Source organism: Solanum dulcamara, chromosome 12 (genome assembly GCF_947179165.1).
Source record: "Solanum dulcamara chromosome 12, daSolDulc1.2, whole genome shotgun sequence".
NCBI lineage: Eukaryota > Viridiplantae > Streptophyta > Magnoliopsida > Solanales > Solanaceae > Solanum > Solanum dulcamara.
Genome location: NC_077248.1, coordinates 4,276,287 through 4,290,385, shown reverse-complemented (window position 1 = coordinate 4,290,385; position 14,099 = coordinate 4,276,287). Strand labels below are relative to the sequence as shown.

At 30.2% G+C, this 14,099-nt stretch overlaps 1 protein-coding gene across 1 annotated transcript; it reads right to left on the bottom strand.

Moving 5' to 3' along the window:
• Positions 1-6,120: 6,120 nt before the first annotated feature.
• Positions 6,121-7,078, bottom strand: LOC129877571 (NDR1/HIN1-like protein 1). Its single transcript, XM_055953089.1, has one exon. The coding sequence runs from the start codon at positions 6,964-6,966 to the stop codon at positions 6,331-6,333; it is 636 nt and encodes a 211-aa protein (XP_055809064.1). The 5' UTR covers positions 6,967-7,078; the 3' UTR covers positions 6,121-6,330.
• Positions 7,079-14,099: the final 7,021 nt, after the last annotated feature.

The following is a 14,099-nucleotide window of genomic DNA, read 5'->3' as shown; positions in this document are numbered from 1 at the left end:
AATATTGAAGCAAATCTGGCTTTAAGGGATGATGATTTTAATGACCTCAATGATATTACTCATTTGGAGGTTGAAGATTTTTTTAAGGATCTTAATTGATGTTTAATTTCATGTTTTTCAATATGTTGTCATGTACTTCAAATTATTGTGTTTTTACGTTTATGTATTTGAAAAAAAAATAAAAACAAATCAGAGCCATATTTTTATGATAATTGTATATTGTTTATTACATTGTGCTATTTTACAATATTGTAATTAATTACTATTAGTGTGCTATTATTTAATCTTAATATCATATTGTTACTAAAAATAATATTCGCCTTATTTAATGTCATTATACTAATTGTTTATTCTTGTTTATGTTTTAGACATTAATAATATATAATGATTGTATTATTTTTGTCAATAAACAAATTATCTATACATGATGAATAATATTATATTAATGTTTTATAATATTTTATATTTATTTTTAATTCTTACGTATAATATTTATTTAAGGTTAATAAGTATATAATTCGATAAACTAAATTATTGTAACATTCATCATAATTGAATCATATAATTTTTTAAATTCTAAATAACCATAATTTAACTTTTTTTAAAAAAAAAGGGGGGACTTATGTTTTTCTAGCAAAATTGTTACTTATTTTATTTCTTACAATGCATTTTTATTTTATGAAGATAAATAAATTTATCAGTCTTCAATTGGATTCAAGATGAATAATGGAGATATGTGCATTTTGGATAGTGTCACAACTCATACGATATTAAAAGAAAAGAAATATTTCTGTCATTTGATTATGAAAAAGGCCTATGTTAATACAATATCTGGTAGTACAAAATTAATTGAAGGCTCTGGAAAAGCAGCTTTATTACTACTTGGAGGAACGATATTGATAATTGATAATGCATTATATTGTAGTAAGTCTCAAAGAAACTTGTTAAGTTTCAAGGTTATTCGCCAAAATGGCTATCATATTGATACTGCAAATGAAAGAAAAGTTGAATACCTTTATATTACTACAATAAATATGGAGAAGAAAATTGTGCACGAAAAATTACCTGCACTTTCTTCTGGGTTGTACCATACAAATATTGGTACTGTTGAATCACATGTCATTGTAAACAAAAGGTTTACTGATTCTAATGATTTTATCATTTGGCATGACCGGTTGGGCCATCCCGGTTATAATATAATGCGCAGAATTATTGAGAATTCACATGGACACACTTTGAAGAATCAGAAAATTCTTCAATCTAAGGATTTCTCTTGTGTTGCTTGTTCCCAAGGAAAACTGATTATCAAACCATCAACAACTAAGGTTGGGATTGAATCCCCTGCGTTTCTGTAACGTATACAGGGTGATATATGTGGGCCAATTCACCCTTCATGTGGACCATTTAAATATTATATGGTCTTGATAGATGCATTTACAAGATGGTCACATGTGTGCTTATTATCAACTCGCAACATGGCTTTTGCGAGATTGTTAGCTCAAATTATAAGGTTAAGAGCACAATTTCGAGATTATGCAATAAAGACAATTCGTCTTGATAATGCTGGTGAATTCACATCTCAATCATTTAATGATTATTATATGTCGGTTGGAATAAAAGTTGAGCATCCGGTCGCTCATGTACATACTCAAAATGGTCTAGCAGAATCATTGATTAAACGCCTCCAATAGATAGCTAGACTATTTTAATGAGGACAAAACTTCCTATTTCAGTATGGGGGCATGCTATTTTGCATGCAGCAACACTTGTGCGCATAAGGCCAACAAATTATCATGAATTTTCCCCATTACAGTTGGCGTTTGGAAGGGAGCCAAATATATCCCATCTTAGAATATTTGGGTGTGCGGTATATGTCCCAATTGCTCCACCGCACTGCACAAAGATAGGTCCCCAAAGAAGGTTGGGAATATATGTTGGATATGAATCTCCTTCTATTATAAAATATCTGGAACCTATGACTGGAGATTTATTTACGGCAAGATTCGCTGATTGTCATTTTGATGAATCAGTATACCCAATATTAGGGGAAGAACATAAGGAGTTGAAAAATGAGATAGATTGGAATTCATTGTCACTATCTCATTTAGATCCTCGAACAAATCAATGTGAGCAAGAAGTTCAAAAGATGATTTATTTGCAGAATATTGCAAATCAACTGCCAGATGCATTTACTAACCTTCCACGGGTTACTAAATCGCATATCCCAGCTGCTAATGCTCAAGTTCGAGTTGATGTCCCAGTAGGATAACTTGTTCAGGCAAATGAGTCTAGACCACGCTTAAAACGTGGAAGACCATTTGGTTCCAAAGATAAAAATCCTCGAAAAAAGAAAGGAATAAATGATCCAGATGATCATAATTTGGAGGCGAGTGCTCAAGAAGAGCCCAGAGACACAACAAATGGTGATACCACCACGGAGGTCCAAGTACCTGAAAATAATAAGAATGAAGAAATCTCAATAAGTTATGTCTCGACAGGAAAACGGTGGAACCGAAATGATATTGTGGTCGATAATATTTTTGCTTATAATGTTGCCATTGAAATAATGCAACAAGATAAGGATCTTGAACCAAAATCTGTCGATGAATGCAGACAGAGAAATAATTGGCCAAGATGGAAGGATGCAATTCAAGCAGAGTTAACTTCACTTGAAAAACGTGAAGTTTTTGGATCAATAGTTCGAACACCTGAAGGTGTCAAGCCAGTAGGGCACAAATGGGTTTTTGTGCGTAAACGAAATGAAAAAGGTGAAGTCGTAAGATATAAAGCAAGACTTGTAGCCCAAGGTTTTTCGCAAAGACCTGACATTGACTATATGGAAACATATTCCCCTGTGGTGAATGCAATTACTTTCAGGTATCTAATGAATTTGGCAGTTCATGAAAAGCTTGAAATGCACTTAATGGACGTGGTCACTGCCTATTTATATGGCTCATTGGACCACGATATTTTTATGAAAATTCCTGAAGGGTTCAAAGTGCCTGAAGCGTACAAAGATTCTCAAGAAAATTGCTCAATAAAACTTCAGAAATCCTTGTACGGGTTGAAACAATCAGGGCGAATGTGGTACAATCGTCTTAGCGAATATTTTCTAAAAGAAGGATATAAAAATGATCTAATTTGCCCTTGTGTGTTTATGAAAAGGTCTGGATCTGAATTTATCATAATAGCAGTATATGTTTATGATTTGAATATTATTGGAACTCCGTAAGAACTTTCAAAGGCAGTAAAATGTCTGAAAAAAGAGTTTGAAATGAAAGACCTTGGAAAGACAAAATTCTAGACCAGATATAGCTTTCTCAGTAAACTTGTTAGCAAGATTTAGTTCTTCCTCAACACGAAGACACTGGAATGGAATTAAACATATATTCAGATACCTTCGAGGTACCATTGATATGGGATTGTTTTACTCAAATGATTCCACGTCACAATTGATCGGTTATGCAGATGCGGGATATTTATCTGATTCCCATAAAGGTCGATCGCAAACAGGCTATTTATTTACATGTGGTGGTACATCTATATCATGGCGTTCAACAAAGCAAACTATGGTTGCCACTTCCTCAAATCATGCAGAGATAATAGCCATTCATGAACCAAGTCGAGAATGTATTTGGTTAAGATCAATAACTCAACACATTCAAGAAACATGTGGTATTTCTTTGACAAAAGACGCTCCAACAATATTGTATGAAGACAATGCTACATGTATAGCTCAACTGAAGGGAGGATACATCAAAGGAGACAGAACAAAACATATTTCACCAAAATTCTTTTTCACTCATGATCTTCAAAAGAAAGGTGAAATAGATATCCAACAAATTCGTTCAAGTGACAATTTGGCGGATATGTTCACCAAAGCATTGCCAACTTCAACCTTTGAGAAAATGAGATATAAAATTGGAATGAATCGTCTTCGAGATATTAAGTGATATTTTCATCAGGGGGAGCAAAATACGCGCTGTACTCTTTTTCCCTTAGTCAAGGTTTTGTCCCACTGAGTTTTCCTGATAAGGTTTTTAATGAGGCAACACTCAAGGCGTATTATCAGATGTGTGTACTCTTTTTCCTTCATTAGGCTTTTTCCCACTGGTTTTTTCCTAATAAGGTTTTAACGAGGCACAACATCTATGGATGTTCAAAATAACAATGTATATTATTTTATTTTTTGTAAAGTTTTAACGAAACACATTTCTCGTGGACATCCAAGGGGGAGTATTATCAACCAGGTAAAATGGTTGTCCACTTAAAATGGTGGATAGTCTGTTTACTTTTTAAGTGGGTAAATTGTCCACTAATATTTTTCTCCACTTGTAAATATGACTATAAATATAGCCTTAAACTTCAATGTAAAAACACACAAAACACATAAAAGAAGAGAATTACTATTACTCTCTCTATATTATTACTCTCTCTATTAATACTTTCTATATACATATTCTCTTGTTCATTTATAAAATTGTCAAGTTAGTTAATTTATAACATGTACAACTTTTTTGATAATATCTTTCATTTTTGTCCGATGACATAAGCCACATATAAATCTTTATCTCTTTGATAATCAATTTTCATCTTCATAAATTAGTAAACACACTTTCCCACTAAGACTCTACCAACAATTCACTAATAATTAACCAACTGCTTAGCACTTTCATAAAGTACCAAAAGTATAGACTATATATAGCTCCTGTTTAATTAAAATAGAATTATAAAATAAGATTATGTTATAATAAATAAATATGGACGGACATGAATGGTAGGGATATACATCATATATAGACAGACGACTTTAAATTGTCATGATTAAAGTGTTATTATTATCATTAAAATCATAAATTATAATAACTAAAAGAAACTCGAACTGGTTCTTGAAACTAAAGTGATAATGACATCCTAATTTAGCACTAATGATTTTACATAATACAGAAAATATAAAAAACGAAAAATAATGATGATCCCTTCCCCCCATTACACCTAACTTATAGCAGATCTAGAGAGTAACACGCAGATTCACGAAAATACAATTTTCGTAATCGTTAAATTTTGAATTCAAAAACCTTCCATAAAAAAGTGTCATCATGTACATTGAAATTGTGGTAAAGGAAAAAGAGACGTATGAAACAAGTCAGTTTGGTAAACTACCTAAATCATGCTGTACATCGAAATTAAATTATATATATATCACATGGACTGCCCCCTTCTATATATTCCTACGCTAATCAAAAGAGGTCACATGTTCCCATTTTACCTAACCTTTAATATAAAAAAAATAAAAAATCGACAGTTCAATATACAAAATATTTCATAACCCACGGAATTTGGCAAAATAAGTCATTTCTCATGCTCCAAGATTTAAAACATTAAATAATTTAATTTAAAAGAAAAAGTAGAGAAGAGTAATCTTCAAACCCTCAAAGTAAGCATGAGAAAGAGGAAAAAATCAATTTCCTCATATGATCAATTATTTTAATTATATATAATTTTTTTATAATCTGAATTAAGTATTTGTGACTTTTTATAATACAATGGAATATCTGTCACTTTTATAGGCCCCTTTCATTGGCAATATACAATAGGAGAATCACCATATATAATTATTATGAAAATACTTTTTTCACGAAATTATTTTTTAAAATTTTTTATCCTTGATGTATTATATTCGCATTAATTCTGAATTAAAAAACTTACATCAAAAATAAAACATTCCATAATTAAATCAGCTTCATATTCAAGACTAGAATAACTCAAACCCTTTCGTTATAAATTAAGAAATACTTACTACTCAGCATACAATTATATATAGTTGATACATAAAAAAATAAATTATCTATGAACAAAATATAATAAAAAACTAATAACATAGAAGAGTAAAAGACAAAACCAAAAACATCTCACATGATCCAATATTTCACCAATTCCTAAAAACCTTAGCAAATCGAAAAAACATTATTCTAACAATTTTAATTAACTGATGAACATTTATTTAATCAAAAAGAGAGGTAGACAAAATTAATACTCCCTTCAGTCACGTTTACTTATCTAATTTTTAATTAATGATAACGATAAGAAACAATTGTAATTTATTTATATATATTATAATATAATAATAAGTTTCCAATATTATTCTTTAGCAGCAAAATGTACAGTTCATTCAACTTTATAGGACCAAAAATTAAGATAGAAAAAAGAAAGTGTAAATAGCAGGAAAATAAAAAATAGAAAATAAAAGTTGGCCCGAAAAGTAATTAAAAAGAGAAATAAATACTTCCAATGGCAATTAAACTCCCCTGCTTCATCATCTTCAAATTATTAAACACTCACATCACAGCTCCGGGCAAGTTGATACTTCATGGCGTTATTTCCGACCATAATTCCGCCGTCGCCGGGATGATTTCCGAACGGTACATAAGCCGTACACGTAACATGTAAATGGTAATGCCCAGTCGTAATCGTCCCAACTCTCCATTTCACACGGCCGACAATCTTGAAATCGATCCAAACGCCGCCGTTTTGCTGGTCTTCTTTCAGGTCTGGTCCATTTAAAGGTGAAATCGGAACATTGTTACTGAAAACGAACGGCGACCATATGTTAACGTCTTTATGACCTTGATAAACTGAAGGAATTTGGGTATAATAAGTGATTTGTTGATTGTGATAATTGGCGTATGTTTTCATTTTATCGTAGTAAACGCCAATTTTGTCGTTAGGGTTTCGGGCGAATATGGTGATTTGGATCGATGTAGAGAAGATATTGGGGGCGGAAACGTTGAAATTGAAGATTGTAGCATCTTGGAGAATGAATCTGGGTTTTTTGGGTTGAAGAATTGCCCAGACTAAGAGGATAGTTAAGAGGACGATGAAGAGGAAGATGAGTATTCCGGCACAGCATCGCCGGACTAATTTTCGTTTCCTGTCCTTGTGGTGGGTGCACTCCTTGACTGACATGGTGGAGTTCTCTCCGGTGGTAGCTCCGGTGGTCGGAAGAGTAGATGTGGAGCTGAAGATGTGGATAGTAGTATTAGTAGAGTAGAAGAAAAGGGAAATGAGTGGATATGGGGATTGGTTTATCTATATAGAGTAATAAAGTGAGAAAGGGCAGTGGGAGTGTCAGTAAAAAAATATAAAAAGATTCAGTATTCAAAATTTAATAATTTAATTAATTTAAATTTATATCGAATAAATATACGGTAGAGTAAATTATTCTCCACCTATCAATAGATTTTCAGTCCCACGATTACGCCTTAAAATCATTAATTAAAAATAAAGACTAGAAAAGAACTAGAGATGTGTAAAGGGTTTATCCAAATTCTATAAGAAGTAAAATTTATTATTTGTATGAAGTTGCAAATTATTATTTTTATGAATATATAGATGTATATTGAATTCCTCTTTATCTTTCTAATATGTTTAATTTCTTATATTTAAACCTATCCTACTTTAAAAAAAGGAGGGATAAAAGGCATGAGTGAGTTTACTTGGGTTTTTGTAGTTATAATTGGTGGTTGTAATCTACATGTATTAAAGTTTCTTTTTTATATATCTTTTGATCTTCATTAATATTAACCTTGACTATTTTTATTTAAACACTAATATGTTTAATAAACTTTCTACACTATATGATTAAGGGTAGTTGTTCAAGAAGAATTACATATAATTATCTTGTTATAAAAAGTACATGTAGTATTTTGACAAAGAAAAGATAAATAATTTAATTTTTTATCATGCGCAGAATTAAAAAAAAAGAGGTCAAATTATAAGAGTGTTGTACATAACTTAGGTGCTGTGATTTTTGATGGGTTATTTTTGAATGTCATTTGATAATAAACATATTCTGTTAAAAAAGACTCTATAACATAATTGATAATAATTTATATAAATTCTACTAAGTTTTCAATCAGAGTGAATGGAAATAGTTATGGCTAATTTTTACGAAGAGATTAATTTTACAGCCAAACTCATAATCTATTTAGCTTGTGAAAATGATTAGTAACAAATGTTTAAAAAGTAATTTGCAATATAATAATGATGGAAAGAAAGCGTAAATGACACGTTTACATCGTAAATAGGGCCCCACTTGCATGTTATGGGGCAAGAAAATTCCCAGCCAAACCCGCCGACAAGTTGTTGGTTCTTTGAATATTTTTTTTTTACCACAACTATTCTCGTACATGTAATATTAAAATATTTATTAATTAAAAATATAAAATATGTTAAGTAATAAATTACTTTTTCTGAAGCTCCGACCTTTAATTTATTTGCTCCTTTAATGACCGAATTCATAATTTTATGTTGGAGGTTAAATATACTTCACATTTGAACAATCTCATCTCATCTCATATGAAATATTAAAATTAAAAAGTTATTAAAATATTTTTTTATTCAGACTAAGAAAAAGATAAAGAAAATAAATTGAAACAAAAAAAAATATAAGAATGAAATAATAACTCATGTCGAATTAGTATAATAAACATACAAATGCAACAAAATAACTGAGTCATACTTGTTAGTGAAAATAATAAAACAGCATGCAATTAGAGAGAATATTCATTTAATCCTAAGTAACTCATGATTGTCTTTAGAGGCAAAGCTAGCAAGGGCTAACGGGTTCATCTGAATTTCTTTTAGAGAAAAATTACTTTATTTATATATAATTAAAATTATTTTATACATATATATAATAGGTGTTAAACCCTTTTTGTCTTTTCATATGTTTACTTTTTATATTTCAAACTTCTTAGTAGAAATTTTGATTCTGCTATTGAGTGTCTTGTGCCATATTTTTGAAATTTCCATTTGATGCAAGATACGTTTTTTTTGAGGGGGGGGGGGGGAATTTTCAGATATGGCAAATTTTTAAAGCATAATTACTTCATATGATATAGTTTTTCTAATTACTTATAATGACAAATATAAATTTTGCTATTATACAAATATTGTATTGAATTATACAATCGTTATACCCACGGATTATTTGTATACCAAAATGTACAAAAATGGTAGACATATATATTTGTATATCTGACAAGCGAGATTGAGAGAGAGGAGGAGAGAGGCGAGCGAGATCGATAGATGGAGCAGAGAGGCGAGCGAGAGGCAAATTATATATGTATATTTGTCAAAAAATTATATATATGTAACTGGTATACATATGTATTTGTATATCTAGCCAGCGAGATTGAGAGAGAGGAGGAACGAGGTGAGCGAGATCGAGAGAGGGAGAAGATAGGCGAGCGAGATCGAGAGAGGGAGGAGAGAAGCGAGCGAGATCGAGAGAGGGAGGAGAGAGGCGAATTGTATATATATATTTATCAGAAGAATTGTATAATGATAACTGATCTACATAAATATTGTATATCTGGCAGCGAGATTTGTCATACCGAGTAAATATGTTTGCTGCGAGCCGTAATTTTTTTAAATGATACCCATACCGCATAATATAATAGTAAGGTTTGTCATACCACGTAATTTTTCCTTTTTTTCCCTCCCCTTTCTTCCTTCTTTGGAAAAAATTAATTGGAGGCAAAATATGTAAATTGAAGTTAATTTATAATCATATCATGTAAAAGACACTGAAGATTATTTAACATGGAAAATTTTCATCTTATTTTTAACTTAATTGATTTAAGTACATGAACCCACAGTATTACGTACAATTATACTCTCCTAACCATAATCGTTATCAGAGATTATATTAACGGGTGGCTAATCATTATCACGAGGCTAATATCTCAACTAAATGTTTCTATTTTCATTAGTGAAATTGTTAGTAACGTCATTATTTAATAATCTCTAAAAATAATAACTCGCTCTTTTAATTTGCATGTAGGGATGTTTTCATATTTAATGTGAATAGTGAGGATGGTAACAGCCTAGCTAGACGATGAAATGTGAATGTTGTTAACGTTACAGATACGTACACACGAATTTAATAGCTTTCGTCCAAATTATATATATATATAAAATTAAAGTTTTATTATATATATGTAAATATTTGATTGTGTCTCAGTTATTACTAAAATATTAATTTGAAATCGTTATAAAAATTAATAAATTTCAAATTTGAATCCGCATCTACAATAATATATGTATAGACAAAATAAACTTAAATAATGTAGCCGACCTAGTGGGAAATGGTGCATCAAGGCCCCTACCCTTTGGAAGGTTCATGTATATTGGAAAAACATCCGTTGGTTGTCGGATACAGTCAATATCTGTGTCACGAGTCCAAAAGTTATGTTATGAGAAATTAATGAATGAATCATGAATTGAATTTGCAAATATAATCGATCAGAGAGAAGAATATATATAAGAGCTTGTATGATATATCTTTAGTCCGTTACAATTTATATGATAGAAAAAAGGCATAAATTTAATTTTAAATTTATCCCAAAAAATCAGTTATATGTTTAAAATATCATGGCGATTTTTTTTTATATTTTTACTATTTAAAAGTAAATTTATTTACTTCGAAAACGCATAACATCACTCTCACATGAGTTATATATTTTTCTATTTAGAACATACTATTATTAATGATGGAAAAGAAGAACTTTTCTTTAGCAACCATCCCCATGTGGTCAATTTGGAACATCATTTTCCTAGCATTATATTCCACCATGTATTCCTACTAGCTAATGTTCACTTTTCCCCTACTCAATAATTATTCTCTATAGTCTATAAATTAATTGTTTAACTAATTAATTAACTGATTAATCAAATGTATCCACAGAAATTTGCTGCAAATTATTCTTGGATTTGACAAATTAGCCGTCCCCAACAAAGATCAGCAAAAGACTCAAGTACTAGAAAGTTCAATCAACAACTATTTGTTTGGAAATTCTTGGCATTTACATGTGAGTAATTATGTTGTCTTAGGTTCTACATTTTTTTCTAATACTGCCCTTTTGATTTGATTATAAATTATTTACCATTGGATTAATTAAATTCGCAAAAAAATGGCAACCAACCATTTCTTTGATTAAACAATAAAAATCTTTTGTTAATTTTATTTAACGATGAATTATATATATAAATATCGTGGGGCTATCTATGTAGCGTCAAAATTTATAGCTAATTCTTTTTTTCATTTTTGCGGTGAGAAGATCAAGGGAGAAGCTTGGAAATGAAAGAACATGAGATTGAGTTGTCAATTTTTTAAGAATTATATGAATGAGGAATTTTCCTTTAAAAAAAAGAAAAGAAATTAAAAGGGTTAGTCTGGTAAAAGGTTCTATATCAAAAGACTCTAAAATAGGTAGAAGAATTATTATTTTTCCCTTCTTTTAATTTGTTTTAGTTTCTACTAATGGAAGTGGTACCTAGAGTTAATTATCTTCTCCTTCTATTGTTTGTTGTCTACTATTTTGTACAAGAGTTTAAATAAAATTTAAATTTACTGTGACAAAGTAGATATTTTACACAAGGCAATGTAAGTAACTTTATTGTGTAATTAACTTTTTGTTGCCATTAGAAAAAGATTGAAATTGAACTCTTAAAAGAAGGACTTTTCCTTAGATTTAAATTTAGGATAATTTGAGATTGGATTCAAATTTTTAAAATTCTTATAATGCGATCAATTGTACTTTTAAAATTATGAATTCAAAATTTAATATTTACTAAAAAATTTAATATATATTCACACACACTCATATAAGTATGTCGAGAAGTCTCACATTGAAAACAGAGGGTTAAATTGCTCCCAAACAAAAACGACTTCATCATATCCAACTTAAAAACTCTAAATGAACACTTACCATTTCACTACATTTTTGTTCGTCATAGTCTCACATATTAGGTCATGTCTACCTATGACTTATTACTACAAGCAAGTCTTTCAAGTACATGAAGATGAACTCCTCTAGTTGTTTCTTTTAGGACAATATTGCTGGAAAAAGCAAGAAGCAAGTCCCCACAAATGCCATTTTAATGTTTTTTGCTGCTGTCACTTAACAAATCTAAGTATATGCATATTCCCCACAAGAATTTCACATAATTTACCTTATCATTATAAATGTACATACTCCAAAAAAAAAAAAAATTTAAAAAAGGTATACTTTTTGGCTCTGACACACACAGACCTTCCTTGGAAAAATTTCAATTATTCGTACTTGTAATAACAACATCTTCTTTGAAGTTTGAGCTCTCTTATTATTCAAAGTAGTTCACAAATTTCCTTTAATTTTTTTTTTCTTTTACTTGACCTATTCTATTGTTGAAATTTTCAACTTTCCTGTTTCCCCTATTAAAAAAGAAAGAAAGAAGGTGTCCTTTTAGATGGGACTTCAAGATTTTTATGCTTCCCTAATAGACAAATGTGAAAATTCAAAGAGGAATTGATTGATTTTGGGGCAGGATTGAAGGGGTGGGGGGTAAGACTTGGAGATGATGGAAAGTAAAGTAAATAGAGAATGTTGAGCATAGTCGAAATCAAAATTTAAATTTTAAAATTTTAATATAATGATGTTAGGTGTTATTCATTAAGTGGATTCTGAATTGATCTTTTTGTATATATATATTTGATGAAATTTTTAATTCAAATAAAGAGTTCAATTTAAATATATTGAATTCAATTGAATTTGTAATAGGCCTTAGAGAATTCATCTGAATCTCCTTCACCAAAAAACAAAATATTACATATATAAAATTATGATCTCATTAACTTCCTCATATGTTTACTTTATATTTTAAACTTCTTAACAAAAATTCTAATTTTGCCACTATTTCTAGCTCCGATCAGTAGGTGTGGAAAATGAAAGGAAGGATATAGGGGAATCAAATGTGAGACATACATACGTGTGTAGGTCATTGGTCCTTTTCACAAATTTAGTGAGTCCATAAAGGGAACAATAAAAAGGGCCTTCTTTTTTGACATTCGAGGACTTTAATTTCATTCATTTAATAAGGTGTTGCTAGCTATCATAAAAAATGGACTCTTCATAAGCTCAAATAATTAAAATGCATTGTTAAGTTATGTCAAATTACTTCATCACACGAAACACAAATGGTTGACTAATGTAGATTTGCACTAAGAAAGCTAACTAAAGAAATAAATCGATTTATTCAGTAAGATTACTTATACTCAACATTCGAACTCAAATTTCTTACTAGTTGAGGAGAGATATTTCAATTTCATATATACCACTGCAGTTCTAGAAAGGGGGGGGGGGGGGGGGTTATATGATTGATAAACTTGACAGTTGAGCAATTACTTTAGGGTGGATGGGAGTCAGAATGTATAAGAAACTTTATGAAGGCATATTGCATCTGTTACAATATTATTATTATTAATAAAGGTTTTGATAAAGTAATGTGTATTTAATTCTTCATTTTAACTAGATGTTTCGAATTTGAATTTTAAATTTGATAGGAAGCGTTAGCTTTACCCTTAAAGTCGAATTTCCTAGCACAAATTTAAATTACTACGATCAGTGGCGGCCCCATGATTTTAAATAAGGGGGTTCAAAATCTAAATAAGTAGACACACGAGCTAGTCGAAGGGGGTTCGACATCTATTTTATATACATAAAAGATTATTTTAACCATGTATAAATAGTATAATTTTGGGGGTTCGGATGAACCCCTCGGCACAAGGTAGGTCCGCCCCTGACTACGACTCCAAAGTGATATTATCAAACACCGTAAAAAATAATAATAAAGGAATAATACAAAAGGAAAAATATAAAAGCACCCCTTCAACCCCAGGCCCCCACCCCACCCGGCATGCACTTCACCTAACTTTCCACAACTCTTAAAAAAATTATAAGCTAATTATATAACAATAATAATATATAACATATCCAATGTCACACGTGAATCTGATGAAAGAAGGAAAAGTTTACACAGATTTTATTTTTACTTTCGTGGAATAAAAAAATTATTTCTAATAGATTGTCGGCTGAAGAAAAAATATTTTATCAAAACAAATTTTAAAAAATAAACAAATAAAAAGTAAAAAAGTTTTTCTATTTAAAAGGCAAGAAAAGTGCTAAAAGTAATTAGCTGATAACTATATATCTACCCAAAAAGAGAGACAGAGGTAGAGAAATCAAATATATTTATATACATTACATTTTGTGCAC